The sequence below is a fragment of the Staurois parvus genome, unplaced genomic scaffold (assembly GCF_062004578.1).
Source record: "Staurois parvus isolate SC_StPar_1 unplaced genomic scaffold, SC_StPar_1.0 ptg001112l, whole genome shotgun sequence".
NCBI lineage: Eukaryota > Metazoa > Chordata > Amphibia > Anura > Ranidae > Staurois > Staurois parvus.
Genome location: NW_028318908.1, coordinates 545,130 through 570,078, shown reverse-complemented (window position 1 = coordinate 570,078; position 24,949 = coordinate 545,130). Strand labels below are relative to the sequence as shown.

Below are 24,949 nucleotides of genomic sequence, written 5' to 3'. Positions count from 1 at the left end.
AACTAGAACTCTGCTTTAAGACATACATTACTAAAACCTACCTGTTGTAGTTTCCCACTGGCCTGAACAGCAGCCATTTTTCCAGTCGAGTTTGATGGCTCTGGATCGCCAAAAAAGTTTTTCAAATTATCCAGCTGCTCCTTCTGCTCCCTTTACAAATCAAATAGAAAATTAAATGCACAATTCACAGAACTATTCATGAAATTCCTATATTTCCTTTAGCACTCTTTTTTAGATGATGTGGAGCATAAGAACTTTTAGAAAAATCTTCTTTACACAGGGATATAAAGGGAAAAAAAAAAAAAAAAAAAAAAGGATCTGTGTTAGCACCGGCATTACCCACCTGAGCATTTTCAGCTCTTGTGCCGCTTTCAGAATGATCTCATGTTGTCGCTGACTCAGTGCTAGAACACCTGTTGCGCCAGGCTCTCCTCCTGGTAACCCTGGCTGTTCAGGAAGAGCCCCTGAAGCTGAATCAACAGGAAGTTGAGGTTCAAGTGGATTCGGGCCTTCGCTCACTCTTCCTTCACGTGGATACCATCGACCATCCTTGAGCTCCAATTCTGATCTTTCAGGAAGCAAATCAGGATTTCGGTCGTCATGCCACAGAGGGCGTTCTGGATATTCTCTAATACGAAGCTCACCACGATCACGGAAATCTCTATCTGACAACTCTCTATCCAATCTCCACCTATCATCCAAATATCTCTCAATTGGTGGGAGTGGAGGTAGAGGGGAACGTGCTCGGACAGGAGAATATGGACGATGTGGAGACAAAGGCCTTCGAGCTGACAACCTCTCTCTATCCCGAAGTGGTAAATCAAGGTCTTCTGGAATCCTGGAAAAGTCTCTATCAAGATCCAGTTCAAATACATAAGGTCTTTCTAGCCTGTTGTGATTTATAACTCTGTCTAGGTCCCTGTCTAGATATCGATCATACCAAGGATCACGTCTTACATCTATATCATGAGGAAGGTGTGGTGGCCGTAAGGGCAGTCGTTCATCTCTCATATATATATCCAGAAATGGATCTCGTAGGTTATCTAATTCACGAGCTCTCCAAAATCTCTCTCTTTCCCAATCATCCAACCTCCCTTCCTCTAGTGCAAAATCCCTTCTTCGTGCCTCTAATGGTGGATCCGCAGAAAATCTCTCTCTATCAGGAAACCTTGGTTCTCTAGGGAAAGGCTCTCGGCCAAATGGCGGTGGCTCATTCAAACCTTCTCTAAATGAAGGTCTCTCCTCTGGCAAGTGCCCTCGTGGCTCAAAGCCTCTGTCATCTAAATCATCCATCACCTCACGACTACCTGGTCTGGGTGGAGGTCGACCACGCATAAACCCTCTTGCTCTTCCTCTCCCACGGTGATCAAATCGCACATCATAATTTTCTGGCCAATCCTGCGCAAAAGGTTCTGGCTCAAAGGATGCATCATCTTCTCTAAAGCCACCTGGCCTGCCTGGCTCATTGTGGAAATAACCTCCTGCATCATCATCCTCTTCCTCAGGAAATTCTGGTCTGCCATGACGACCCTCTGGACCATGTGAATAATTTTCCCCCATTACAGCTTCTTCATCTTCCTCGTTATAGGGGTCCTCACACATAGGATCAGCTCCCCTGGAAGGATCATAAATCTCACTGTCCTCACCTTGATCCATTCTTTCTAGAGGATCTTCCCAAGCAGAAAAGGGTCCCCCAGGAGCACCAGGTCTAATAGGATGACCTGCCCTCGGCCCACCCATTCTAACTGGAGGAGGTGCCCTCGGTCCACCCATTCTAACTGGAGGAGCTCCCCTTGGCCCACCTGGCCTAACTGGAGGAGCTGCTCTCGGCCCACCTGGCCTGATTGGAAGATCTGCCCTCGGACCACCCGGCCTAACTGGAAAAGCTGCCCTCGGCCCACCCGGCCTGATTGGAGGGGCTGCCCTTGGTCCACCCGGCCTGATTGGAGGGGCTGCCCTTGGCCCACCCGGCCTGATTGGAGGGGCTGCCCTTGGCCCACCCGGCCTAATTGGAGCTCCCCTTGGTCCAGTTGGCCTAACAGGTGCAGCCCAAGGGTCAACTGCCCTAACTGGAGGAGCCCAAGGGTCACCTGGCCTAACAGGTGGCATTGAATGAGGAGCTTGTGGCCTGAATGGTGGAGTGGCATAGGGTGGAAAAGGGCCAACTATCCCAGTAGTAGGAGTGGGGAGCAGACCACCTGACCTACTAGGGAAAGAAATCTGAAAAGCATCCTGTTTTCCTAAGGAACGTGAACTATCAGTAGGCTCTTCTGGCTTACTGGCCATGGATAGGGTAGGGACTGGGACATTTGATTTAGCAGCCTCGGGAGCTGAAGTCTGTGTCACTATAGGCTTGCTGAGACCAGGCAAATCTATTTCACGCTTATCAGATGTACTTGTATTCCCTATTTGACCAGTACCCTTTGATGCATCTGAATGAACCGATGATGCAGACAATGGCTCATTTACTTTACTCAGGTCAGGCAAGGTTTGGTCACCCGATGGATCAGTTTTAGGCAAGTCTGAAGCTTTTGTTTTATCTTTATTGGTATCTGCAGCTTCCACTGGTTTGTGCATCTCAGAAGGTGGTGAGGTTTCAGTTTTTGAAGCATCTTGGACAGCTGAACCATCTGCTTTTTTAGGTGCACCATCCTTCGGGGGCTCATCCACTTGTTTCATTTCAACATCTTGCTGCTCTTTTTTTGAATCTTTCTGATCACCAGGAAAAGAATCAGCACTTAGAGAGACATCTGTCTCTTTAAAAATGTGCTTCTTGAATTGGCTTTGATAACTTTTAGTAGGAACATTTGAAGTGCTACCCTGTATTTCAGACTTCTCTAAAGGAGAATCTCCCAGCAAAGGAGGCCTATTCCCCCCATCACCTCTCCCCCGTGGCCAGTCAGGTCTCCCTTTTCTATCACCTGAGCCCCACCTATCACTGAAGGGAACCCGGTTATCTCGATTGTCATGTAAGGGAATATCTGCAGCACCAAAATTGTCTTTATCAGCATGGCTCCAATTATCCCGACGCGGACCATCAAAATCCCCAAATCTTTTCTGTTGTTGAGAAGAGGACATCTCAGGGGTACTAAAGCGGTCTCCAGGAGAAGGAAGCATCGCAGGGCCCTTAAAAGGATCCCCAGCAGGAGGAGGCATCTCTGGGCCCTTAAAGCGATCCCCAGAAGGAGGAGGGATCTCGCTGTCCCTAAAATTGTCCCCAGATGGAAGGGGCATCTCAGGACCCTTAAAATTGTCCCCAGTAGCAGGTTTCACCTCAGGGCCCTTAAAACGGTTTCCAGGAGCAGGTGACACCTCAGGGCCCTTAAAACGGTTTCCAGGAGCAGGTGACACCTCAGGGCCCTTAAAACGGTCTTCAGGGGTAAGGGGCATCTCAGAACCCTTAAAACGGTCCCCAGGAGGAGGGGGCATCTCAGAGCCTCTAAAACGGTCCCCAAGATGAGGGGGCATCTCAGGGCCTCTAAAACGATCTTCAGGGTGAGGGGACGTCTCAGGGCCCCTAAACCGGTCCCCTGGAGGTGGCATCCCAGGGCCCCTAAAATGGTCCCCAGGAGCAGGGGGCATCCCAGGGCCCTTAAACCGGTCCGCAGAAGGAGGGGGCATCCCAGGGCCCTTAAAACGGTCCGCAGGAGGAGGGGGCATCCCAGGGCCCTTAAACCGGTCCCCAGGAGGAGGGGGCATCCCAGAGCCCTTAAAACGGTCCACAGGAGGAGGGGGCATCCCAGGGCCCTTACGCCAGTCAGGAACATCAGGGCCACCAAAGCGGTTATGAGCTTGAGGTAGCTCAGGACCACCAAATTGGTCCTGAGGGGTAGGAATATCAGATCCTCCAAATTGGTGACGGGGAGGTGGCATTTTGGGGTCTCTAAAGCCTTCCTGATATGAGGAAACTTCAGGACTTTCAAAGCGTTCCTGTGAAGGTGGTTGCTCAGAACCTCTGAAGCCTTCTTGAGGTGGTGGTTGTTCGGAGTTTCCAAAGTGGTCACGAACAAGTGGCTGCTCCGGGCCTCCCATGTGGTCCTGAGATGGCAGCTCAGGGCCCCCAAAGTGGTCTCTTGAGAAAGTCTCAGGATAGCCAAAACTCGATGGTCGACCTTCTGGAGCACCAAACCTGTGTCTAGGATGGCTTTCAGGAAATGGAAACCTGCCCCGTGGTGGCATAGAAGGAAATCTAGCTCTACCCCTTGCCTGCAGGTCTGGTGCATTGTACCTAAAGCGTTGAGAACCATCAGGGTGGCCAAACCTATCCTGAAAAGGAATTTCAGGAGCACCATGCTGGTCATATGGTGGACCCATCCCATCTCCATATCTTTCATAGGGAGCAACTTCAGGACCTCCAAACCTGTTCGGTCCAGAACTCTGGGTATTCCCAAATCTGTCCATAGGGGTCGAATTCTCTACACCCCACCTGTCTTGAAAATTGCTCCGCCTATCACTGGACTGTTCATTGGATGTACTCCACCTACTCTCAGGAGGTTGATCCCATTTATTTCCCATGTTATCACCTTGACTACCCCTCTTGTTAAACTGAGGACCATCAGGCCTATTCCACATTTCCGCTGGGTAGTTTGATTCTCTATCTGACACTGGTCCAGGAGGGTAATCAGACATTTCCTTGGCTTCTGTTTCTGAAACATGAGGTGGTTTAGGTCTTTCCCAGGACTGATTAGGATTGTCTTTTGGCCTGTCCCATTTGTTAGCTGGAACCATATGATCACTAGTTTCTAAATACTGCTTGGATGGGTCTGCGGGGGTGGACTGGTCTTTATTTTCATTTGTCCAGTGCTGGTTCTCCTTGTCGTGTGTAGGATGGTAGCCATGGAAACCAAGTGACCCAGGAGGGGGGAAATGGGGAGGTGCAAAGCCATGTCCCTGTGCTGGAAATCTGCAAAAACCAAGATACAAATTGATAGTGCAGCAGACAGAAAACAAGACACACACTAATACATGTCTTTTGGCTCTTTTCCATTTCCTATATTTTCTGCACAATATGAATCTGACAATGCTGTGAAAAAAGGGAGAAAAAGTGTGCGCCCACTAAGCATAGCAATAAAATCATCCACTTTCTTAAAGTTACAATTGGCAACTCACTGGGTTAACATATAAAAGGCATATAAACACAAATACCCGCTGTCAGCCCCACTGACGTCTCTTCCAACTTGTGCAGACACCATGCTCTGTGGGGAAGACTCAGGACTGCTGGAAACTGAAACACGAAATGACAGTAACCATCCTGGAGTGCACAGGGGAGCAGTTGTGGAAGTCATGTCACATGGGTTGCCCTGTGGGCGCAGTTACAGGTTTCAGAGCTCCCTGCTCTCTTCTCAGGCCAAGTAGCCATTTTAACAAAGTGGATAATTTTAATGCTACACTTAGTGGGTGCCCCCTTTTCTTTTTGTTCCATTATAGAGGACTCTGGGGTGGCTGACCTATTTGAGCCTGTGGACAGCATTACAGGGCTATATGTTCAAGTTGGACTTCAGTGCGAACACTCAGCAGGTTGAAAGGGGCCAGCAGCTCAACTGCATGTACTTCACAATTTCTGTACAAGAAGCCACCCCATACCTCCTACCAGCCTACTGGTCTTCGCTGCTTCACAGGGAGGTTTAAGGGGGCAAAACCAGGCTTGAATAGGAAACCGAACCATTCGTTGTTTTGACATGGGATTTTTATTGATCATATTTGTTCAGAACCCACCAAACCTTGTGAATGGACAGCGAAGGAGCAGCAGCTCACTGATGAGGTAATTCTTCTACTTTTATCTCATGCTAGCATTGAGTGCGGCATACGGATGCCATAAAACAGATCTCTGTAGGCATACATTTCATGATTCTTTTAGTACAGAGCTGGAATTCTAGCTGGGATTCTTGAATCCTCCTACACAGTACTGACCAGATCACCATTCTGAACACAGAAGGAATACTCTACAGACACCATGGTGAACACACTGTTGGTGATATAGCAGCATATCAGATTCTTTCATTACAGCTCTCATTTTCTAAACATGAGGCCTTCTCGGCAAAGATTATTCTTTAGCTATAAACACACTTACCTTGATTCTCTGGGCCCTTCGTATGGCCCCCCTGCCATCATGCTAGGAGGCGTGGGAGGGACAGTGGGCGTCAACTCCTGATCAGGGACAGGTGGAAGCCCAGGTGGGTTTGAAAATTTGGTGTGTTCACTTTGCTTGTCCAAGCCAGAAGGAAATTCAGATGGGAGATTATGGGAAGGCACGGGAGGGGCACTCTGGCCCAGTGGTGGTTTAACATTCTTCATAGTCTGCTGTGCCTGATAAGACAGTCCGCTAGATAGAGTCTGATTTCCAGGAATGAATGATCCTGCAGGTACTGGTGGATCTGTTGCTGCTGGAGGCATTGTGGAGGGTGCAGATGACATGACAGATGAGCTGGTGATTGCGGCAGGAGTACTGTCTGAAGTGGACGATGCAGCCATGGGAACAGATAAGGTGGTTTCAGGTTCTGGGGCAGAGGCTCCTACTGGAGGGGGTGGCTGGGTATCGGTGGCAGGGGGTAGAGGTGGTTGAGGTGGTTGTAAAACGTCGGCTGAGGGGGAACTGACAGGTGGTGGAGGGGGTGGAGCACTGGATGACGGAGGAAGAGGTGGAGCAGTCACAGGTGGAAGAGGAGGCGTAGCTTCAGAATATGTAGTTGCAGGTGGGAGAGAGGGAGGTGGGCCAGGACCATACACTGGTGCCACGGGAGCGGTATAGGGAGGCTGTATGCTCACTCCTGTGGGCAGAGCTGTAGGAACAGCCGGGGACATAACTGGCGAATATGTTGGGTACTGGGGTACCATGGCAATGCCTCCTATATAGTGACTGCCACCAAACTGCTGCTTTAAGCTTTTCAGTGAGGCAATTTTGTCCTTTAGATGAGTCTTCGTCGATTTTATGTGGGTCTGCCAGGATGCCCACTGAACTTGGTACTCCTGCAGCTGATCCTTGTGGGGGTAGGTCTGCAGTAACTCCTGCCACTTCTTGAACTGATTCTCCCATTCTTGGTACAGTGGCACAAGCTGCTTCTGCTGCATCTCATAGTGCTGCAACTGGACATCTACAGTCATGGCCTGTACAGAGGAAATGGAGACTGACGTGAGGACTGTGGACACTAGATCTATTGCTGACCCCAAAAGACACAAGACTGATGTCACCTACTATAGGGGCAGCGAGTACATCAGGCTACAACTCCTTGATTTACCTTATAGGAAGAAAATCCATAAGCTGACATTGCACCCCCCCCCCCCCCCCCCCATCTGAATACACAGATCAGAAGTTTAGACTTTCAAACCTGCACGTAGGTTTCAGGTCAGTGACCCAAACTACTGAAGCCACCGAAAAAGCATGACAGAAAAAACACTACCACTTTCAGAAGGAGCTTGGCAATAGCAGCCAACATTTAAGTACAGGTTCCCTTTAAATTTATACCTAGGAGGATAATTACACCAGCACATAAACTTTGGTTGTGTTCATTTGACACTTATTTCACAGCAATGCTTTTTGGAGGTTCCAGAGCTGTGATGTGAAGGTCCCTGTGTGGTGCTGGGACTCGGATATCTGTTCTCACCATAAAATCCTTTTTTGGAGCCCAATGAGGGACATAGGAAATCAAATACTGGCCAGTTATACTGTTGCCTACAGGAGAACACTGGTAAACAACAGAACTCTAAGACAGCAGGTATAACTCATCCTATCAGTATGCTTCAGTTTGTGGCAAAGTAGTGCCAAGAGCATGCTCAAAAAACGCAAAGGAATGGGACCTGAAAACTCAAGTGGATACCAAGAAAATGTTTTTACTAGTGGGGCACTGAAATGAAAATTCTGTTACCGAAAATTCAAAATGCAATTGGCCGAAAAAGCGAAATGCGCAGTTTTTAAAAATGAATATATACATTTTTTGGAAAAAAATACACCTTGACTAAAACAAAAAAAGAAAAAGAATTATATACCCCAATTGTTTTGTAAAATATGTAAGAGGATGTTACGGCGAGTAAATATATACCAAACATGTCACTCTTTAAAATTGTGCACGCTCGTGGAATGGCGTGACACTGCGGTACTTAAAAATATCCATGTGTGATGCTTTAAAAACTTTCTACTAGAGATGAGCGAATTATTCAAAAATTCGATTCGGCTGATTCACCGAATTTGAGGAAGAAATTCGATTCGATGCGAATTAATTCGCTACGAATTTAACTTATTAAAAGGGTTTCTAGGCTTCAGAGAGCCTTTAAATTAGTGCAGAACACTGTACCTTTAATTTAAATGCCCTTGGAGATGAGGAAGGACAAGGAGAAGGATGAGAAGAAGGAGAAGGAGAAGGATGAGAAGAAGGAGAAGGAGAAGGATGAGAAGAAGGAGAAGGAGAAGGATGAGAAGAAGGAGAAGGATGAGAAGGAGAAGGATGAGAAGAAGGAGAAGGATGAGAAGAAGGAGAAGGATGAGAAGAAGGAGAAGAAGGATGAGAAGAAGGAGAAGAAGGATGAGAAGAAGGAGAAGGATGAGAAGAAGGATGAGAAGGATGAGAAGAAGGATGAGAAGAAGGAGAAGGATGAGAAGAAGGAGAAGGATGAGAAGAAGGAGAAGGATGAGAAGAAGGAGAAGGATGAGAAGAAGGAGAAGGATGAGAAGAAGGAGAAGGATGAGAAGAAGGAGAAGGATGAGAAGAAGGAGAAGGATGAGAAGAAGGAGAAGGATGAGAAGAAGGAGAAGGATGAGAAGGATGAGAAGAAGGAGAAGGATGAGAAGAAGGAGAAGGATGAGAAGAAGGAGAAGGATGAGAAGAAGGAGAAGGATGAGAAGAAGGAGAAGGAGAAGGATGAGAAGAAGGAGAAGGAGAAGGATGAGAAGAAGGAGAAGGAGAAGGATGAGAAGAAGGAGAAGGAGAAGGATGAGAAGAAGGAGAAGGAGAAGGATGAGAAGAAGGAGAAGGAGAAGGATGAGAAGAAGGAGAAGGAGAAGGATGAGAAGAAGGAGAAGGAGAAGGATGAGAAGAAGGAGAAGGAGAAGGATGAGAAGAAGGAGAAGGAGAAGGATGAGAAGAAGGAGAAGGAGAAGGATGAGAAGAAGGAGAAGGATGAGAAGAAGGAGAAGGATGAGAAGAAGGAGAAGGATGAGAAGAAGGAGAAGGATGAGAAGAAGGATGAGAAGAAGGAGAAGGATGAGAAGAAGGATGAGAAGAAGGAGAAGGATGAGAAGAAGGATGAGGAGAAGGAGAAGGAGAAGGAGAAGAAGGAGGAGAAGGAGGAGAAGGAGAAGGAGAAGATAGGCTATTTCTGACAGTTCTGTGACATTCCCTCCATACAGCGGTTGTCTCATCCTCAGAAGAAGAAGAGGATGATGAGGATGAAGAGGAAGAAGAAGAAGTAGGATGAAAATAAGAAGAATTCCAAGCCGGCAAAAAGTGTATCTGCAGAGCTCCTCTAAGTTTATCTGCAGAATAGAGGAGCTCTGCAGATACACTTTTTGCCGGCTTGGAATTCTTCTTATTTTCATCCTACTTCTTCTTCTTCTTCATCCTCATCCTCAGAAGAAGAAGAAGAGGATGAAGAAGAAGAAGTAGGATGAAAATAAGAAGAATTCCAAGCCGGCAAAAAGTGTATCTGCAGAGCTCCTCTAAGTGTATCTGCAGAATAGAGGAGCTCTGCAGATACACTTTTTGCCGGCTTGGAATTCTTCTTATTTTCATCCTACTTCTTCTTTTTCTTCTTCTTCATCCTCAGAAGAAGAAGAAGAGGATGAGGATGAAGAGGAAGAAGAAGAAGAAGAAGAAGAAGTAGGATGAAAATAAGAAGAATTCCAAGCCGGCAAAAAGTGTATCTGCAGAGCTCCTCTAAGTGTATCTGCAGAATAGAGGAGCTCTGCAGATACACTTTTTGCCGGCTTGGAATTCTTCTTATTTTCATCCTACTTCTTCTTCTTCTTCTTCATCCTCATCCTCTTCTTCTTCTGAGGATGAGGAGGAAGAAGAAGAAGAAGAAGAAGTAGGGTGAAAATAAGAATAATTCCAAACCGGCAAAAAGTGTATCTGCAGAGTTCCTCTATTTCTGACAGTTCTCTGACTTTCACATTTACAGCGGTTGAAACATTGTATCTGTTTCCGAATAAAAACATCTGTATCCTAAATGGAAACAAATAGATACAATGTTTCAACCGCTGTACATGTGAAGGAACTGTCAGAAATAGCGGAGCTCTCTGCAGGGACACTTTTGCCGGCTGATCGGGAAAAATCCGATTCGCGCACCCGAAGTAGGCTAATATTCGGATTCGACGCGAATCGAATTTTTCCTGAAATTCGAATCGAATTCCACTTCGCCTGGTTCGATTCGCTCATCTCTACTTTCTACAGGTAAGCAGTGTAAAGTTACAGAGGAGGTCTAGTGTGAGAATTATTGCTCTTGCTCTGACGTTCGTGGCGATACCCCACGTGTGTGTGAGCATGGAGGGGGGGTTGTGGGAGCACTTTAAACTTTTTATTTTTTTTAATTTTTTTTTTTTTGCACTGTCCCTTTAAAAAAAATGTTTATCACTTTTATTCTTATCACAGGAAATGCATGCATCCCTTGTGATAGAAATAATTAGTGACATGTCCTCTTTATGGAGAGATAAGGGGCCCATAAGACAATGTAAAGCATCGGATCAAAAAAAGCGTTGATCTAGTGCTTTAGAAAAAAAAAAAAAAATGGACGGAACGGGAAGTGACATCACTCTGGTCCTCCAAGGGCATAGAGATGAGTGGCGGCCATCTTTCCTTCACTCATCTCTATGCCCAGCGCCGGGATGGATGGTTTCTCAGGTAAGGCTGAGAAATACCGAGTGGCGGTAGCAACGGGCGGGGGCGGCTGCAAGTGGGCAGTGGTGAGGGGTGGGGTTTGTATCGGTGCTTTTTTTTTTTTCTCATTGCGGCCAACAGCCGAAAGGGGTGTTTTCGGCCAAAATGTTTTACGTCAATTCAATAATCCTATTTTCTCCTTCGCTGAGGGACACAGGAAGTCACATGGTCTGCATGTCCAGAAACAGTGAAAACAGACAGACAGACTAGCAGATGGCAGCCTTGCAAATCTGAATAACAGTAGACTGATTCCAAACAGAACAAGAAGCACTTAAAGTTGAAATATGCTCACCTTGGTTCCAGCGATGCGTTGTCCTGGAGTTCCCCGCTGGCCGCTGACATCTTTAAGTGGCTAGCTTCCAGGTATCAAACACCAGCCGCTTTCATTGGTTGGGGTGAAGTCACACTCCTGATCGTACACGGGCGTTCCATCAGCTTTGGCATTGTCGAATTTCCAGTGAGCTGTGCATGTGCAGCTCACTGTACAAGAGTAGACAGGCAGATAGGCAATTTTAATGCAGAAGACAAAAAGCATGTCTCTTCTGCATTAAAAATACTGCCTGTTCGCCCATTTTTATTTATTGCCTACCACTTTAATCTACTAGAGTGTCTTGATAAGTGATTGTTGACCCCTGTCCTTCAGACCATAAGCTTGAATGATGGCATGTCTGAGCCATCGAGAAATAGTGGAAACAAGAAGCTGGATCAGAAACGACTCCTCCTTTTTGAAGGAAGCAGAGGCTGTGGGGTGAATTCGTAAAGTATGGACGACATTCAGACAACAAAGGAAATCTTCCAATGGACTGGAACCAGACAGAAGAATGGAAGAACTATATCCTGGTTAAGGCTAAAGGCCAAAACTACCTTAGGAAGTTCAGGGCCTCAACACCATGTTCTCCTTTTGCAAGATCATAAAGTGTTACTCACAGGATAAAGCTGCCAGCTCAGCCACTTATCCCTCAGAGGTGATGGTGACAAGAATCTTATGAGGGTGGAAAGGGAAATATCTCTGATAGGTCCAAAGGGTCGTTTTTAAAATGCAAGGACGACAAAATTCCAATGGGATCACCGAGGAAGCCATCCTGCACAGACGTTTCTTCTTTGGAAAGGAAAGACTCTGGCTTGAGCTATATCTAGGACTAGACCCAACCAATATATTCTAAAGCAAGCCATAGATTATACAATTTTTTTTCTCTTCCACCAGAAAGAAAATTGCTTGATTACTCCACCAACACAATCAGTGTTGATATGGGGAATATCAGTATTCTGCTGGTGAGGAGTCTTCCCAGCTGGCAGAACACACTGATCACTGGCTGCCGGCAGTAATCAAATGCAAAAAATTAGACAGGCTTGTTGTACTGAAGTCAATCAATGGACTACAGTATAACCAGCCTGCCCATAGATGGATGGAAGAGCCAGTCCCTGCTGAACCGGCCGAGATTCGATCCATCTGCGGCGAGCTTCAGAGCGCATTGCTTAAAGACTAATTCCACTTCATGTAACATGGATGCAAGCAGACGCCCTCCCCCCTCCATCTGAATAGTCGTGGCATTCTTAGGGGCTGCACTGGTAGGTCAGTTAGGGACTACAGACTCACCATCAGAGTCTCAGAAGATGATGGCTTGGAGGCTGCTAAGGCCACTGGAAAAACAAATCGATTCCTTAGGGGATAGCGCACAGAGCCAACATGTGGTCTCTGTGATCAGATTCAGCAAACATCAGTAGTATCTGACCCATAAAGTCCTACATGACGACAGTAAAACCATATTTAGACAGAGCAAACAGAGCTGAAGATGGTACAGGCTCAAGGAACAGAGGCTACAAAGGATCTAGGCTGCCAACATAGGCCACATCAGTGGGTTCCCTGCAAAGAGTGCCAGAGCCATAAGTGGAGTGTGAGCTGAAGGCCCTGTTATCCGTGTGTCTAGAATCAGACATGTTGTTCTGCATGGCAGGAAAGCAGCGTAGCTCAGAGTACGAGGCAAGACCTCAGATACTCACAAACCCAAACACTAGCAAGAAGTAGGGTCAGACAGTAGGAGCCGACTGAGTCACTGTAAGGTGAGCAGTAGGAATGAACAGAGGATCCAACTTCCCCATGTAAGCTGCATCAGCAATGGAAAGATGTTTGGCAGGGGAAAAAAAAAAAAAAACACAGAGCACGTGCAACACTCCACCCAGTAGCACTCAGTACTTCATGGTTACCCCTTCCACAGCAAAACCAGCACCAAATGAATAATACCTCCTATTGCTCAGCAAAAATCAACACAAAATCTGGTGCAGCTGTGCATGGTAACCAATCAGCGTCTAACTTCTGTTTGTTTAATTAAAATGCTACTAAACCCACAACAGTGAAATCAGTCTGTATATACAGTAAAGCATGCTTGTTATACTCACTGTAGAACCTAAGGGGTTAATCCTCCGCATGGTGTAAAAAGGCGGTTTGATCCTGTGTTCTCTGATCCCCAATCAAACTGCCATAGTACACAGCAGCAGTGGGAGGTCTGCACCACATGCTCTGTTTGATGTGTACTGCTAGAGGGTTTTTTTTTTTTTTGGGGGGGGGGGGGTGCATGTGATCAGCACAGGGCCAATCAGCACTGCCTGGACAGCGGGTCAGGGGTCATAAAGCCTCAAAGCCCCCAAGGCCAGACTGGGGAAAGCCTAGTCCAGACAGCTGCATTTAGAGACCAGCTCAAGCAGAGAAGTCTTGAGTGGAGAAAACAATCACGGGAAGAGCTGGCAAACAAAGGCTTAGACTTAAAAAAAAAAAAAAAATCCATTGTCCTAGGATACTGGCAAAACCTGAGGCATACTGGTAGTAAACTTATAATAAAGCTTACCTGTAGGTAAAATGAATACCTCCTAAACTTGCAGTGTTTAGGAGATATTCTCTTTCCTAAAGCAGGCGCATACGCTCTGAAGGAACACCATACCCGTGTCGTTCCTTCAGAGCTGTGTGCTGTGACCTGGGACTCCCGCGTGCATGCACAGGAGTGACGTCATCGCGTCTTGGCCTGTCAGACGGCTGGAGATCACGAACCCGGAAGGACCAGGTGAAGATGGAAGCCTCTGCAGCAGTCACAGCGCACCGTTGGAGGGCTTCGTTTTAAGGTAAGTTTCACATAATATACTATTATGCGATGCACACTAGCATATTATGTCATTACCTTGCAGGGAACATTTTTTTTTCCTTTCTTTTCTAGCACTTCAAGAGGGGTGGCCAAAAATTTAGTTTGACAGTGTACAATCCTGCAGAAGACAGTATAAGCCTTTGTGTGTCCCTCAATGGACACGACAGACAGAGCCCCCCCCCCCCAGCTCAAATCGGATCCTGTCTGCACAAAGACAATCCCCTGCACTCCCTCCCCAAACCTCATCTTTGACCCTTCCTGACTGTACAGATACAACTGACCCCCTCCTCATCAGCTCATCTCTGACCCACCCCTCCGCATCACTTACAGCCAGGTGTGGTGGCTCCTGGACAATCTGTTGGTAGCGCTGGAGCAGCTGCTGCATGGCGCTGTGTTTCTGCATGATGCCCTGGTACTGGAACCCAAGGCGGTGTTGTTCATGCTGCTGCCAGTGAGCAGCCGCTTCCTGCAGGGTCTTTAGCCTCTGAGCTTGTTCTGGATCCTCGGTCAGATTTATACCGGACTGGGGGAAAAAAAGAAAAAAAAAAAGGAAGAGGTCAGAACACATGGAAGAAAACATTCCCAGCACATCACATTCACACAGCTCTGATCACACACACAGGCCAATATAATGTCCACTCTGCTTACACAAGGTAGTCACATTTATGGTTACCATTTGTGTCATCTTCTTAACCACCGCCCGCCCGCCATATAGTAATATGATGGACGCAAGGTGGTTCTCTCTTTCTGAGATGACGTCATATGACGTCCTCCCATTCTCACTGCGCATGCGCGGCTCCCGGTGGTGCGCTGTGTTCCTCGGACACAGCCGATCCACGATCCACGGAAAGAGCCGAAGATGTCGGCTCGGTCACTTGATCAGCTGTGTCTAACCACAGCTGATCACATGTAAACAGGGAAATGCCAGTTATCGGCATTTCTCTCCTCTCGAGCTGTCACGCTGACAGCTCGAGAGGAGGGGACAGCCGGTAATCGGCATTCCGTGGAGGGGACATGTACACTGATCATCAGAGCATTGATGATCAGTGTGCCATGATGATCAGTGTAGCCCCAGCAGTGCTACCTGTCAGTGCTCATCAGTGCCAATCAATGCCACATCAGTGCACATCAATGCCACATATCAGTGCCCATCTGAGCTGCTTTTCAGTGTCACCCAACAGTGCCCGTCAGTGCCGCCTAACAGTGCCCGTCAGTGCCTCCTCCTCAGTGCCACCTATCAGTGCAGCCTATCAGTGCCCATCACTGCAGCCTCATTAGCGCACATCAGTGAAGGAGAAAAATCACTTATTTACAAAATTTTATAACAAAAACTAAGAAAAAACTTTTTTTTTTTTTTTTTTAATTTGCAGTGGTTTTTGGTTTAAGAAAAAATAAAAAACCCAGAGTTGATTAAATACCACCAAAATAAAGCTGTCACAAAAAAATGATAAAAATTTCATATGGGTACAGTGTTGCATGACCGCGCAATTGTCATTCAAAGTGCAACAGCTCTGAAAGCTGGAAATTGGCCTGGGCAGGAAGGGGGTATAAATGCCCTGTAGGCTTGTGATTAAAGTTTATTTTAACCCCAACAATTAGCTTTTTTTCTTATTTGCTCTCTTTTGGTGTGTTAAATATACAATTGTGTTTCATTCTAGCTGTTCAATCAAAAAAAACAAAAGAAAACTGTTGATCCTGTCAGGAATAACTTCCCGTGTTGCACTCTTATCAGCTAATAGCGTTCACAGAAAACTCTGGACAATAGAATACCTTTCAATGTGGAGATGGGGAGATGTTCTGTAGTCCTGTTCTAGGGTACGCCTCCATAGATGTTGTACGGCAAGTAAGCATTGCCATGCTAGGACAGGAAGTGTGTTACTTGTCAGATCACCAGGTGAAAATAAAGGAGCAAAAAGCTGACAGCACTGCACAGGTCAGCACAGCAGTGGTTAGCTCCCTATCTCCAAGTACGAGAGGGAATATTCCAGGGGTCCACAAGTTGATAATGTAAGGGTACGCTCACTAGATCTATTTTTACTTTTTATGGATTAACAACTACACTGAATGAGTGATTCATATTCCAGCCTAGAGTTCAGCTTTAACCATCTGCTGTTCAGCGACGTACCAGTCACTAGACTGAAAGGGTGATATGTTGGCCATTGCCGCAGTGATGGGCAGCACAGTGGCTAACTGGTTAGCACTTCCGCCTGGCAGTACTAGGGTCGTTGGTTCGAATCCCAGCCATGGCACCTCCTGCCTGGAGTTTGCAGGTTCTCCCTGTGCCTGCTTGGGTTTCCTCCGGGTACTTCGGTTTCCTCACACACTCCAAAGACATGCTGGTAGGTGAATTGGAACCTGTCTAAATTGTCCCTAGTATGTGTATGTATGAATGTGAGTTAGGGATCTTAGATTGTACACCCCTTGAGGGTTAGGGACTGATGTGAATGTACAATATATATGTAAAGCGCTGCGTAAATTGACAGCGCTATACAAGTACCTGAAATAAATAAAATGACCAAGATATCATCATTGTCAGGCAACGATTCCCTTCACTGGAAAAGTAATCGTAGCGGCTATACAGTCCCTGGATTACACTTACAGGTGGAGTAAGGGGGTCCCCTTCCCTTCTTCCACCGCCTTTACCGGGCTCTACCAAGCGATCGGTAAGGATGCAGCCGGTGGAATCCAGTGGGAAACATTTAGATGAACTGATGTTATCCTTTCCCACCTTGTGACATCAGAAACTGGAAGCGGCAAGGATTTGGTCACTTCCAGTGTTGGTTCTTTGTTTACAAGTGGTTACCGGCTTGTGAAAACATCAGATCAAACCGATCAGATGATTTGGAGGCCAGTGGAGACATCGGGGGTCTAACAGACCCTGGATCTCTCCATAAAGAGGACCTGTCCTGGCCCTATGCCATCACAAGGGATGTTCAGCCTCTGGGGTCAGCAATGAAAGTGACCCAAAAAAAAAAATGTATACAGATAAAGTGTAAAAATGCCTTGTTTTTTTTATTTTTAAAGTGCCCCCACGCACAAATGCAATCACACGTCGGTCCTGCACAGATACGAAAATGGTGATCGCACCACACATGCGAGGCGTGGCCGCGAACATCAGAGCAATAATTCGAGCTCCAGACCTCCTGTGCAGCTGTAAACTGGTAACCGTAAAGAACTTTAAAGTGACTCTTATGGAGATTTTTACATACCGTAGTTTTGGTGCTGTTCCACGGGTGTACGCAATTTTAAAGCGTGACATTTGTCATCTATTTTCTCAGCATAATATACCTTCTATAATTTACCAAGAAATTGGGTATTATATTGGGATTAACAACACAAATAATTTGCGCTAGTAAATAAATATTACAATTATACCTGTGAACAAAGAAAATATAAAAATGTTAACCATGTGAGTAATTATAAATACATAATTGAAAAAAAAAAATTTTATATATAAAAAAAAAAAGTGTCCAAAAACAGTCCAAATTTAAGATGTGTAATACAAATCCGAAGAAAAGTGCACAAAAAATGTGACAATCCACCACCAAAAGCACTAAATAAACTCACCAGAGCTATAAAAAACTGAAGCATATATTGCTCTGGGGGCGATGGTATTAGCAGAGTAATGGACCACTCATGGATGTGTCTTCAGGGAGTAATATTCTGCAGAAACCAGCTCCAAGCAGACCAATTTCAATGAAGCAATGCTCTATAATTAAATACCACTGAGGAAATCCACTTCTCCAAGAGATCACTTTAACCACTTCCCGACCGGCCGTTGCATATAAACGGCCGGACGGTGGCAGTGCAGGTTCGGGTGGCCCTGGGAGCGCGTAGCACCGCGATCCGGTGCCCGCTATGTCCTCTGGACACAGTGAAACACCGATCGTCGGACGGGACCTCTGTACGAGGTCCCAATCATGTGATCACTGATTGGCCAATCAGTGATCACATGCAAAGTAGTAAGCAAGATGTCACTTGTGACATCATTGCTTACTACGTGTGAAACCTATGAATGATCACAGAGGTCACATGGTACAAGCCTATTCACAACAGCCTTGTATCATGTGACAAGCTGTGACCAATCACAGCTCAGTACTTCTCAATGAGTGCAAGAATGCACACAGAGAGAAAGAGAAATTATTGCTTTTACATCCTATATGGGTGTAAAAAAAAAAATCTTCATCACCCCCCACAAGTAGTACAGTGTCACCATGGTGACACTGCGCTGCTAGGGTGACAGTATGTAAAAAAAAAATAATATAAAAAAATAAAATAAAAATGTAAAAAAAATGTTTAAAAATTATAATTTTTGGTTATAAACTAATTTGGATTTTTTTTTTTACTAAAAAGATAACGGAATAAATTTTGGCAAAGATTTATGATGAAATATTTATTTGCAAAATTTTATAAAAAAAAATTTTTTTCAAAATTTCTGGACTTTTTCATTTACATAGCAAAAAAAATAAAAATCCCAGCGGTGAATAAATACCACCAAAATAAAGCTTTATCTGTCTCAAAAAAATGGTAAAAAATTAATTTGGGTACAGTGTTGCATGACCGCGCAATTGTCATTCAAAGTGTGATAGCGCTGAAAGCTGAAAATTGCCCTGGTCAGGAAGGGGGTAGAAGTGTCCGGACTGGAAGTGGTTAATCGTATCCAGAAGGGGTAATACCAGACACTCGGAAGAAAAAACAAAAACTTCATGGTGCAGTATTATTAAAAAACAGCTTCATTTATTATGCACTCATTGCATTTATCTCAAAGGGTGTCCCAGCCGACACCAGCGTTAACAGCATATAGGAATCAGAATGAAACGAACCCAGCCACTCGGCACATGCGCAGTAGATCGCTGGGAAACATAATGACGTCACATCAATCAAGCCCCGCCCTACGCGTTTCGTCATCGACGTCCTCACGAAGCTCCTCAGTGGTATTTAATTATAGAGCATTGCTTCATTGAAATTGGTCTGCTTGGAGCTGGTTTCTGCAGAATAATACTCCCTGAAGACACATCCATGAGTGGTTCATTACTCTGCTAATACCATCGCCCCCAGAAAAATATATGCTTCAGTTTTTTATAGCTCTGGTGAGTTTATTTAGTGCTTTTGGTGGTGGATTGTCACATTTTTTGTGCACTTTTCTTCGGATTTGTATTACACATCTTAAATTTGGACTGTTTTTAGACACTTTTTTTATATATAAATTTTTTTTTTTTAATTATGTATTTATAATTATTACTCACATGGTTAATATTTTTATATTTTCTTTGTTCACAGGTATAATTGTAATATTTATTTACTAGCGCAAATTACTTTTGTGTTGTTTTGTACACTTTATTAATTTATGGTGGATTTTCCAGCTGGTATATCAGTTAGTGACCCACATTTTTCTCTCTCCATAGGCGCCATTATATTTATTTACTATTATATTGGGATTGATTTACTAAAGGCAAATATACTGTGCACTGCAAGCACAGCTGCTCCAGAGCTTAGTAAATGAGGCAAAGCTTATTAAAGAATATCCAATCACATGTAAGGAAAATTAAAAAAAAAAAAACAGCATTTTTGCTTAGACATGATTGGATAGAAATCAGCAGAGCTTCCCATCATTTCAGAGACTCCCATCAGATCTGGAGCAACTGTACTTACAGTGCACAGACTATTTGCCTTTAGTACATCAACCCCATTCTGTTTTTGAGCATTAAAATTCATTAAAGTGCATTTTTTCCAAAAAATATGTATTTGAAAAACCGCTGTGCAAATACTGTGTGACACAAAAATACGTAACACCCACCATTTTATTTTTCAGGGTCTCTGATTAAAAAAATTTATATTTTTGGAGGGTTCCAAGTAGTTTTCTAGCAAAAACATGATTTATACATGTAGGAGAGAAATGTCAGAATTGGCCTGGACTGGAAGGTGTTAAAAACACCTGATGTGAGAGAACTAGCCGAGCAAAAAACACTAGATGCCTGGCTGCCCCCCACATTCTGTACTTTGAGTTATTGACCCCTAATAAGCATGCAGCACTTGAAGTCAGCTCCTCAGTCCAAATACTTTGTTCCAGGACAGTGACTGAGAGGACTGCAGCTAGAAGAGCAGCATGACAGGCTAATCCAGCCGTAACAAGGTTACATGGGCAGATGGCCCTCTCTTCCACTGTCACATACTGAGCTTACCGCAACATTCTCCACTGGTAATGGCGGCTTGGCTTCCTCCACAGGAGGAGGTGGAGGCTGCTGGGAAGGAGGTGCTGCAACATATCCTGCAGAAGGTGGCACCACAGTCTCAAACACAGGAGGAGGGGCTTCCCTACCATGGCTCTTGGCTTTTTGCTGTAGGTTTAGCAGGTGCTGATTGTACCAATACTGCTGCTGGTCCTACAAGAATCCAACACAACACATCACCGCATGCCCATCATCCAACAGTCATCCAACCCCACTCACTAGCCCATCAACCCCCAGTGATCCAACCCTATACATTACTAGCTCATCAGCCAACAGTCATCCAACCCCATACACTACTAGCCCATTACCCAACCCCATTCACACCACTCACCCAACCCCACATTCACTACTAGCCCATCACCCAACACTCATCCAATCCAACCCCATACACTATTAGCCCAAGAACACTTATCCAACTCCAAATCACTAGGCCATCATCTACTCACTAATCCAACCCAATACATTACTAGCCCATCACCAAACACTCATCCAATCCAACCCCATTCACTACTAGCCCATCAACACCACTCATCCAACCCCACATTCACTACTAGCCCATCAACAACACTCATCCAACTCCAATCACTAGGTCATCATCTCACTGATCCAAACCAATACATTACTAGCACATCACCCAACAGTCATCCAACCCCATTCACTACTAGCCCATCACCCAACACTCATCCAATCCAACCCCATACACTATTAGCCCATCAACAACACGTATCCAACCCCATTCACTAGGCCATCATCTATTCACTGATCCAAACCAATACATTACTAGCCCATCACCAAACACTCATCCAATCCAACTCCATACACTATTAGCCCATCAACACTCATCCAATCCAACCCCATACACTGTTAGCCCATCAACACTCATCCAATCCAACCCCATAAACTATTAGCCCATCAACACTCATCCAATCCAACCCCATACACTATTAGCCCATCAACACTCATCCAATCCAACCCCATACACTATTAGCCCATCAACACTCATCCAATCCAACCCCATACACTATTAGCCCATCAACAACACTCATCCAATCCAACCCCATACACTATTAGCCCATCAACAACACTCATCCAACCCCAATCACTAGGCCATCATCTCCTCACTGATCCAACCGAATACATAACTAGCCCATCACCAAACACTCATCCAATCCCATTCACTACTAAATTCCAGATCCTTCCAATAACACATATACACAGAGCTGTACGGTAAACTATAGAAACCTGACCACAGATTGCGCAGTCTTCTCAGAAAAGGGTAAAGTCTCACCCGCTCGCCCAGGACAATTTCACAGGAGATCCCTCTTATCTGCTCAAGACCCTCTTCTGTCTGCTTACCCATGACCCTTTTACAGGGGACTCCTCATCCACTCACCCAGGACCCTCTCACAGGGGATCCCTCTTGTCTGCTTGCCCAGGATGCTCTCACAGGGGATCCCTCTTGCCCACCTGCCCAGGACTCTCTCACATGGAACCTTCGTGTCCACCCACCAAGATCCCTCATCTGCTTGCCCAGGAACCTCTTGTCTGTTCACCGAGGACCCTCGCATCCACCTGCCCAGGACCCTCTCACAGGAGATGCCTCTCATCTGCTCACCACGGACCCTCTTGCAGGGGATTATTCTCTTCCACCCGGGAAGGACCCTCTCATCCACTTGCCACAGATCCTTTCACTGGGGATCCCTCTCATCCACCTGGGCAAAGACCCTCTCACAGGGGATCCCACCATGGACCCTCTGGTCTGCTCACCCATGGGATCCCGTTCATCCACCCACCATGGACCCTCTTGCCCACCCGACCAGGACGACCTTGTCCACTGTTCCAAACCCTCTCACAGGGAATCCCTCTTGTTCACCCATCCAGGAACTTCTCTCGTCTGCTTGCCCAGGACCCTCTCACAAGGGGATTCCTCTCGCCCACCGAAGCAGGGTTCTCTCACAGGGGATCCCCCTCGTCCGCCCGCTCGGGACCCTCTCACGGGGGGATCCAGCTCGCCCGGGACCCTCTCACGGGGGGATCCAGCTCGCCCGGGACCCTCTCACGGGGGGATCCAGCTCGCCCGGGACCCTCTCACGGGGGGATCCAGCTCGCCCGGGACCCTCTCACGGGGGGATCCAGCTCGCCCGGGACCCTCTCACGGGGGGATCCAGCTCGCCCGGGACCCTCTCACGGAGGATTCTTCTCTTCCACCGGGGCAGGACCCTTTCATCCACCCACCATGGACCCTCTCGTCTGCTCGCCACGGACTCTCTAGCTGGGGATCCCTCTCTTCCATTCACCTTTTCCCTCCCATTGAGGACCCCTTTTCTCTGACTCCGGACCCCCAGGGACCCCTCTCATCCATTCCAGAGTCACGCCATGACTTACCTCCAGGGCAGCGTTGTTGCTGGAGGGGGCACTGTCAGGTGGGGGCGGCGGTGGCTGTTGATCGGTTGCAGGGGGTGGTGGGGGCGGTTTTTCGGTGTCTGGAGGCAGTGCCGGGGACTGGTACCCCGGAGGGGGCACATTATGGCTGTAGGGGGGAGGATAGGGGTAGGACTGTCGGGGAGGGTAGTATGGTCTGGGGGGGACAGAAGCGGGGGTGGGGGCAGGGGCCGAGCCTGGGGCCCCTACAGGAAGGACACTCTCCATTTGTCTCTGGTGCATCTTCTGCAGCTGCTCCAACTGGGCCAGATGCTGGTCCCGAAAACTCTGCAGTCCCGGGTCCGCCGGTGGGGGCGTTGGGTAACCGGTGGAGCCGCCATACCGGGGAGTCCATCCCGAGAACATGGCGCCTCTCTGCACACACTCCGTTCAGGACGTGATGTCACGCAGGCCGCGCAGCCGCAGCTCGGGTCATGTGCCTAGCCTGAGGAGGCGGTATATTCCTTCTGCGCATGCGCGAGTGCAATGAGGGCTGTCTGGAGCGCCATCTTGGTACTCTCACGTTTCAGGAGATCATTGACATGTCACCTCTGTGGGAGGGCCGAGCGGCAATTTCCATCCTTGGTTTTGGGAAACAGCTAAGATGGGTGTCCACCTGACCAGTCAAAATTGGACTTGTCAATGTTAGAAATAGGAAAGAGATGAAAAGGCAGAAATTATTGTGGAAATTCTGTGATTAATAAAATGTGTGTGAAAATGACTCCAATACCACGGGTGACCCTGTGTCCCCACCAGTGAAGTGCCCTCGGCCAATCGTAATCCATCTTGTACAAATTTGACCTTAGTCTAGTGAATTCTTATTGGTTGCTATGGGTTACTGTGGTGAGAAGAGGCCCCGCCCAGTGTATGATGGCTATATTGGGAGGTACACCTTGATTATCGCCATCTCAGTGCTGTACTTAACCATTTCAATACCGGGCACTTATAACCCCTTCCTGCCCAGGTCAGCTTTCAGCGCTGTCGCACTTTGAGTGATAATTGCGCGGTCGTGCAACACTGTACCCATATGACATTTTTATCATTTTTTTTCACACAGAGCTTTCTTTTGGTGGTATTTAATCGCCACTGAGTTTTTTAATTTTTGCTAAATAAAACAAAAAACACCTGAAACTTTTTTTAAAAAAGCACTTGTCTTCGTTTCAATTTTGCAAATAAATAACATTTCTTCATAAATTTAGGTCAAAATGTATTCTGCTACATTTCTTTGGTGAAAATAATAATAATAATTGAATTTGTATTTTTTTTTTAATTTATTTTTTATTACATTATATCTTTTTTTTTACTATTTCATTTTTTGAGCACACTGTGACCAAAGCAATACAATGTTACCATAGTAACATCAAACTACTCTGGGCAAGTGATCAGGATTTTTTTTTTAACACATTATGATTGCTAATACCGATGTATTTCATTGATATTTGCAATCATTGTTACTGAATGAAACTGATTCATTCAGTCTTTTGTTGTGATTAGCTGTGAATGGGCAAAGCTGATCACATGATACAGATGGGCTGTGATTGGCCCTGTTGGTATCATGTGACTGCCTTGACCAGTCACAGCTAACAACATAATTGTATACAATGGATGGCATGACAAGAAGCTATCCATTGTATACAACTGACATGTGATCTGCTGTGATTGGTCACAGTGGTCACATGACACTGCAACGGGTCGGTGTAGTGATATGTCATCGGCTGTGTCCCATGGACACAGCCGGTGACAGATCGCGCCCCGCTGCCATGTGGGTGGCTCGTCTTGAAAGGACGTCATATGATATCCAGTCACAACGGTGAGTATCCCACCCAGCCTATAGCAGATTGACGACCGGGGGGGACACTCGCCATTGTGACTGGGTGCGGTGATGGCCGCGGCACGTTCTGTCACCAGCTGTGTCCACGGGACATATTACTACACCTATCCGTTGCCAGTGTCATGTGACCAATCACAGCAGATCACGTCGATTGTATACAATGGATGGCTTCCTGTCATGCCATCCATTTTATACAATTATGTTGTTAGCTGTGACTGGTCAAGGCAGTCACATGATACAGACAGGGCCAATCATAGCCCACCTGTATCATGTGATCAGCTTTGCCCAATCACAGCTAATCACAACAAAATACTGAGGTGTTAAGAAATAGGAAACACGGAAAAGCTCATAGCGACAACCTATTTTAAACATTGTATCAGAAATATACTTCCCATTGCAGAAGATGTCGGAGATTTTACCTCAAGCTCTGTGCAGACTTCCTGGGAAAATAAACAGCAGTGAGCCAAT

At 46.2% G+C, this 24,949-nt stretch overlaps 1 protein-coding gene across 2 annotated transcripts in view; it reads right to left on the bottom strand.

Annotated features, from left to right (window-relative positions):
* Nucleotides 1–23,055, bottom strand: part of YLPM1 (YLP motif containing 1) — a 48,812-nt gene extending 25,757 nt beyond the window's left edge. Inside the window, exons 1-6 of one of the 2 annotated variants that reach the window (XM_089658935.1) lie at nt 22,615–23,055; nt 20,182–20,382; nt 14,328–14,522; nt 6,071–7,104; nt 344–4,903; nt 42–150 (exon numbers count right to left, since the gene is read on the bottom strand). In XM_089658935.1, the coding sequence (XP_089515061.1) occupies nt 42–150; nt 344–4,903; nt 6,071–7,104; nt 14,328–14,522; nt 20,182–20,382; nt 22,615–23,016 (6,501 nt within the window). In that variant the 5' untranslated portion in view covers nt 23,017–23,055. The remainder of the gene's footprint in view (nt 1–41; nt 151–343; nt 4,904–6,070; nt 7,105–14,327; nt 14,523–20,181; nt 20,383–22,614) is intronic. The other variant, XM_089658936.1, reaches the window with a different exon arrangement.
* Between the last annotated feature and the right edge of the window lie 1,894 nt (nt 23,056–24,949).